This window comes from Pinus tabuliformis, chromosome 5_1 (assembly GCF_031772625.1).
Source record: "Pinus tabuliformis cultivar Carrire ecotype Pingquan chromosome 5_1, CPIR1, whole genome shotgun sequence".
NCBI classification, from domain to species: domain Eukaryota; kingdom Viridiplantae; phylum Streptophyta; class Pinopsida; order Pinales; family Pinaceae; genus Pinus; species Pinus tabuliformis.
In genome coordinates this window covers 266,244,524-266,251,827 of record NC_142305.1, presented here as the reverse complement: position 1 = coordinate 266,251,827, position 7,304 = coordinate 266,244,524, and the positions used below count along the sequence as shown (strand labels likewise).

General features: G+C 30.8%; 1 protein-coding gene across 1 annotated transcript; it reads left to right on the top strand.

Annotated features, from left to right (window-relative positions):
- Positions 1–1,679: 1,679 nt before the first annotated feature.
- On the top strand, positions 1,680–4,530 carry LOC149164412 (putative histone H2A variant 1). Its single transcript, XM_089429462.1, has 2 exons — positions 1,680–1,850; positions 4,237–4,530. The coding sequence occupies exons 1-2, from the start codon at positions 1,680–1,682 to the stop codon at positions 4,528–4,530; spliced, it is 465 nt and encodes a 154-aa protein (XP_089285588.1).
- Positions 4,531–7,304: the final 2,774 nt, after the last annotated feature.

The window sequence follows — 7,304 nt, the reverse complement described above, 5'->3', positions numbered from 1 at the left end:
CTCTAAATATATTGACTTGTGTTACAATATTTAAAATCTATCTATATAACATTAAATCATATGGTTAACCCATATTAAATTCTAGTTGAGTATTTGTAGTGTTATACTAAATATAGATAACCCTTCTCTCCCTCATTATGTCTTATTAAAAGAATCTTGTCCACCCATAAACTTAATTTTTTTATTATAATTTTTAATGTAATTTTATTTTTGTTTTAAATTTTCAAAATAAATAGTTGATGGGGAACTAACAACCTCCCTAAATATATGCAAACCACAACTATTAGAAACTAATATTTCATCCTAACACCAGGACTTTTGAAAACCATAAAAAACAATAATCTACAATAAGCACATCCAAAAAAATTTATTTGAATTTTAAATATAATATTATTTAATACCAATATGGAAACATCTTATATTAAATGGTATAGTACCTCTCAACAGAATTATTAATGGGTAGTCTAATGATTATGCCCTTATAGACTTTATAATTTTATAGAAGTTTTTGATATTGGTCAATCCATTTTCACTATCAAAAACATGATTCAAACACTGCCTCTTACTTTTTTTGAATGTTTGGCTTTTTCGAATGTTTTTGCCCTCATTCCTGCCACTTTTGACACTCCTAACAATTCCTCCTCCTCCATAGAAGACACCAATTATTAATCATTAAAAACGACTTTTAAAACACAAATAATTCTTAATAACCCTTATATGAGGGGTATAACACCTCTCAATCCAATTATTAATTATTAGACACATTTTTTAAAATAACAAGTAATTATTAATTATAAATACAAATAAAAATTATCATTTCAGACATAGGTTTTTAACTAATTTTACAATAAATTTATCGTTTATCATTTACAATATAATTTTCTATAATTATAAAAAATTTCTACTATAAAATTTATTTCCTCTAATAATTTTACTCATTTATTAAACTTATTTAACAATATCCATATTTTAAAAATTAAATAAAATTTTACATTAATTTAAAAATAATATTTAATATTTTAAAAATATTATTTAATTTGTCTTTTACAATATTTAATATTTTAAAAATACTATTTAATTTTAACTGAAAGTTATTTCAAAGTTAAAGTTAACCTTAGTCAAAGGTACTTTTACCGCCCTCGAAACCCTACCCAATCCTCCATGCACTTTTTATATATATAAATAAGCACGGAGAGAACATATAAATGATCTATATATAAAGAGATCACAAGGGCTCAATACCATTGGTGATTGCTGGGAAGCGCAAAGGCGTAATACAATACAGGTACTCATCAACCTTTTCTGAAAACCGAAAAGCATTGTCGAGGTATTCTAGTAATATTGACTTCCGCATCATCAGGTACTTATTATCAACTAGGTCATGTCTTCCATCAACTGGCTTTGATGCACAAACAGAAATAGTCCTTCTGCACTTTTGCGCTGTTTTTTTTAGTGAATAAACCATGCTTTCTGGACAGCTGAAAATTAACGACATGTAAAGTGGGTTCTTCTTGTATAGGTGCGTGATAGGAGGATCTGGCGAGAGGAGGATCTGGGAAGAAGACCCCATCTTCAGGTCTACAAGAGAGATCTACTTGATTAGAGCGAGAGGAGGATCTGGGAAGAAGACGTAATCTTCAGGTCCATTAGAGTCCAGGAGTATATACCAGGCAGACACAATGGTTGTTGGAGAGAATCAAATTGGCAAAGGTGCCAAGGGCCTACCTCAAGTGAAAGGCAATCAATTAGGCCAAGGTGCTAAGCTCTCAGGGAACGGTAAATCCACCGCAGCTAACGATAAAAATGAGAGGAAAAATCCGGTTTCTCGCTCCTCTCGCGCTGATCTACAGGTTCTAATGTTTTCCCATATTTATATTGCATTGAATAGTTACGTTACATGATTATAGCATTCCGGGTCTGTTTTCCAATATTTATATTGTATTTGAATAGTTAAGTTACATGATTATAACATTCTCCGTCTTTTTGTTAATTCATCTGGAACTTTACTGTTGAAGCAGAGATCCTGGTAAGATCTAGGTTCATTTCCAAGGAGTGATAGGTTCATTTGCAAGGAGTTTATTTTTAGTTGCCAATTTCAACAAATGTTATCCCAAGGATTTCAACATAAATGTTATCTTGATCTGTTTTCCAATATTAATATTGCATTGAATAGTTACTTTACATAGATTATGGCTTTCTGGGTCTTTTTGTTAATTCATGTGTTCATGAAAATGTAATTTTCTTCCCACTTTTCCTATGTTGGTAATTATTTTGAATTGAAATATATATATAATGTCAACTTTACAATTGAATGAGAGATCCATGTAAGAGCTAGGTTCATTTCCAAGGAGTTTAGCTTTAGTTCCCAATTTCAACAAATGTTATCCCAAAGATTTCAATATAAATCAACAGAGTTTTACATATTACAGAGTAACCCAAAGTTGGAGACTAGTGTCTTTACCAGAGCTATATAGAAATTATGACATATGGATTTGAACTCCCTCCTTACATGTTACTATTTTTTCTGCCAAGAATAATCATTGCCTTAAAACACATTAGGAAGATGATGAATATGGATGACAAAATACTCCTATACAATGTTCAATCAAATGCTAGTCAATCCTCCGTGCTAAATTTTGTTCTCATTGCAATAGTGTTAAGTTTAAGAGTTAAGTCAATATATTTTCAAGATTATTAATTACATCAAAACATAAACATAAATAGCAGAAGACAATCCAATACAAGAGGACACAAGATGTGGCCCTAGCCAGAGACAAACCCCAATATGGTGAAACCATTGATCAATTCTTCTTATATGTTCTTCAATATATGATAAGATATAGAAAGAGATAGCACACTTACAACTGAAGTCAAAACTTTGACTAGAAAATAGATCATACTTTGACTTGTCTAAATAATAGAATAGACATGTCTAAGAAGATGATACATGAGATCATTTGAAGACAAGCTGCTTATTGTCATCATGCTGCACTTCAGTGTGCTGCACCATGTTGCACTATTGTGCCAGTGTTTGGCAGTTTTCTAAGTTGTGCCACTGGGTCACCCATGTCCTTGTTTCACCATTGCTGCTTTTTGTACTTGCTGGGCCAAATACTATACTGTTGTCCCAATTTACTTGCAGCACTATGTTGTTGTCCATGCTTCACCATGTTGTCACTGTCCATGCACCATGCTTGTAGTTGTCCAATGTGTCACCATGCTTGCAGCTGTCCTATTTTGATGCTGCCCCAAGCTTCATCCCTATCCCATTGTCATCATTCTTGCAGTTGTCCTATTTGCTTGCTCCACCAAGCTTCATTGCACTCCCATTGTCATCATGCTTGCAACTATCCTATTTAGACATGTTATACCTTGTTGTCCGTGTATTGATCATGTACCCCATCTATATTTGCCTTTGTTAATTTCTGCAGCATGTTTTTAGTTCTTTTACTTGCATTTGCATTTATCAATTTTCTACAAATTTGACTATCAAAATGTTGATTCAACTTAAGTTATATCTTGATTGAACTTAAGTTATTCAGTGTTTGGCACCCTATTAATTTTCCAATGCACTTACCAAATCACATCTTCTTCATGCCACTATGGATACCATTCCTTCAACCCTTCAACATTCTTAAGAAAAATTTGCTACAAGATCACATTTGCTTGCCATCTATGCAAACTAGCTTTAGCTAACCCCAAAACTAGTGGGTCACTTCAATCAAAAGGGTAGATGAACTACAGCTAAAAGGAAACCAAATCAAATGTAGATTATATGATCTCATTCAATTATGTACAATGTGTATCTATTAATACATACACTAAACTGTTGAATTAGTTTCCTGATGTTCTTATACTCCAATAACAATAAACCATAATACGAAATAACTTAATTTTTAATAAAAAGAAATAATTTTATAACAATTCCATTATTTTTTTTTTTTTTTATGAAAAGGACATCTTCACTGAAGCTATATAATAATTCAAATACTATGAAGCATTCTGTGAAAAATTCCTCTAATATGTTGAACTCTATCCAATTGTTTCAGTTTTTTTTCTTGCATTTCTATCCATTTATTTTCTTTAAACTTTCGAGTCTAAATCTTCATTCTAATGAATTAATGCTAGCAACATTTTTCCTTGTGAGAAATATCTTCTTTGAAGCTTTGTCACAATTCAGATACTCTCGCAAAGGATTCCTGTAATATGTGGATTGGAATGTTTTTATTATTGCAGTTTCCAGTGGGACGGATCCACCGTCAGTTGAAGTCGCGACTACATCAAAGGGTGGGAGCTGCTGCAGCCGTATATGCTGCAGCCACTCTGGAGTATATTACTGCAGAGGTCTTAGAGTTGGCAGGAAATGCTGCTAAATATCTCAACGTGAAACGTATCACCCCAAGGCACCTGCAGCTGGCCATCAGAGGAGATGAAGAACTTGATACCTTGATCAAAGGTACCATCTCAGGTGGAGGTGTGATCCCTTACATTCACAAGTCTCTCATTTGCAAATCCACAAAGAAAGATTAGTTTCTATGTTTGGGGATGGTTACAATGCTTAGCTAAACGGAGTGCTGGATCGGTACAAACAAGTGAATTTAGTGAATTTAGGAGTCTACCTTATTTTGTTGTATGCCGTTGGTTTGAACCTTCTTCCCTTCTGTTTTTCTATATGTGTCTTTTTTAAACTTATGGAGACTGTGATATTTCATACAGTTATTTTAATTATTATGAGAAAATATATAAAGCATGTTATTTTTTTTGGATGTTTAGATAATTATATTTATTGCTATGTACTAGTATGTAATTATGTTGAGGCAAGCATTGATTCCAAATAATATGTGATTTATATCATTATTATTTTGTGCTTAGGTTCTATTCTAAATGTTTAGTTTTTTTTTAATTATTTTTTTATAAGAATGTTGTTATGTATTTATATATTGTGATAGAATTATGTTGAGTAAAGAATTGATTCAAAATAATATGTGATTTTCATTATTATTTTTCTTAGTTTATGTTTTACTTTCCATGCTTTTATTTTTTTTAATTAATTTTTTTTAGAGAAATAATTTTTTTTAATTAAGTTTTCTAATTAATTAAAGATATAAAGTAATATAGGTTTGAATTTAAAAATAATGTAATGTACTAATTTTCTGTTATATATGATTAACTAAAGTATAAAAACAACTTTAGATGAACATTCAGTATAAATATGTACTTGTTAAACGGAAAAATTATTTTGAACTTGTTATTCTCAAATTAATAAAACTAAAAAAAATCTAATTTTAAGGAGAAGAAAAAAATGTAAATATGTAATATATTTTTACTAGAATAATAAAAAAATATAATATATAATGGCATTTATGTTTTCAAAAGTTTAATGGATTACTCTTTTTAAGATAATAGCATAATTAACTTAAGGAAGATATACTTATCACATTTTTTATTTTTTTAAATAAAATATTCAAATTTATGTTGTGAAAATACATTTTAGATTTAATAACTATATTAAATATTTTTAGAATTTAATAAAAGCAATATTATTCAAAGTTTATATTAAATTTGATATTCAATCAAATTTAAAAAAAATGAAATTATAATTTAAACATTTCTAGAAAATAAAAATAAAAATAAATAATAAATAAACTTTAATATAAACTAAATCCAATAAGTATGATTGCAAATTTAATTATTATAAATTTAAAAAAAATGATAATTAATTCACTATAACATAACTAGACCAAATATAATTCCCTTTTATGCCCTCCTTTAAACCTAGGTAATAATACTAACCACATCAAAAATATTAATATATTTACATATATATGTAAACATATATGTAAAATATTAATAACTTTTTCATGTATAACATATTAAATATTTGAGTATTCAGTTACTCAACATATCCATTTAATGTTGTTATTTCTAGATACTAGTGCACACATAGGAAGATAGTTAAATTAATAATATGAGGATATTGAATAATCTTCATATTATTTTTAAAATAAATAAGTTTGTTTCTATTCCAAAAGATCCAATATCTATAGCAACAACAAGTGTCATAGTGTTTAGTTTGATTATAATGATGATAAATAGGTCTCTTCCTAGCATTTCTCATTGAAACCTATACCCAATATTAATTACTATGGGTTCATTGTATTTTTGAACTAAGTGATTGGTAGGAGTTTCTTTTTTTTTTTTCCCAAGTAAGAGTAGATCCTTCTATTCAACTAAATAAAAAGAGTTACATAATATACATAAAAACCCTAGGTCCTTCTATTCAACTAAATAAAAAGAGTTACATAATATACATGAAAACCCAAGGCTCTCTGGCCCACATAATAGTGACGCCCCACAACACCTTAGTTACCAAGCCAAAGTCTCACAAACAGGGACAAGGGCCCACAAAATATTACAAACCTTCCTCAATCCCGCAATGTGTCTTTGAATATCTAATGGTTGAGAGGCTATTTCACGAATCCTTCAGGCTCACCCTTTATCCTTCTAATGAGAGGTGAAGAGATGCTTGAACTTACTCTATAACCATCTCGGGTCCGTTTGGGGAGATATTCCATGGGAATTTTAACTGCCCAAAATCCAGGTGATGCATGCAATCCCAATAGGAATGTGCAACTAGCACGGACCCGAAGCCTTATAAATAAATCGTCTAAACAACTTTCGGGTCTGTATAGGTTGTTAACAGTCTCGCCGTTTGCCGGGTGAAATACATATGATTACTTTGATTTCGCCAACTTGCCAACATTTTAGCTAAATCCACATCCCCACTAGTGAAAAGGTTGTAGTTAATGTAATTTGGGTCAATGTGAAGACTTGTCCTATATAAGCTTTCCCACCGGAGAACCATAGGTTTATATAGTTTCAGGTACATTTTCCCTCACTAAAACCAAAGGCATACTTTAGAAGTGTAGACTTTAGGAGTTCCCAATATATTCCACTCGCATTTTACCAAGAGCTCCTTATTCCTATAGACCTAAATTCCTTTGTTTCCATCACTATCCATCGCGTTTATTTCCTCTTCTCTTATAGAACTCTTTGTCTAAGTTTGCTTGTTTGTAACACTACTCCCTCAATCATCCATGGGGAGTCCGTGTCCATTCATATTTCATGTAGCCCTTGGAGTAGATTACTCCTTCATTTGCCAATATATCCGCTAATCTCTTGGTTTTTTGGCACACATGAAAAAAACTAAGGGTTTTGATGGTTTGGAGGTGGGACTGTATGCATTGATAGACTAGTATTAAATGCTAGTGTCTTGACACTTTGTCTCCTGCTAAGCCTTTGCA

Bases quoted from the DNA above. Each gene is read 5' to 3' on its own strand.
- LOC149164412 (XM_089429462.1), top strand. From the start codon at position 1,680: ATGGTTGTTGGAGAGAATCAAATTGGCAAAGGTGCCAAGGGCCTACCT. The intron at 1,851-4,236 runs GTTCTAATGTTT...TTATTATTGCAG, and splicing joins CCTCTCGCGCTGATCTACAG to TTTCCAGTGGGACGGATCCA.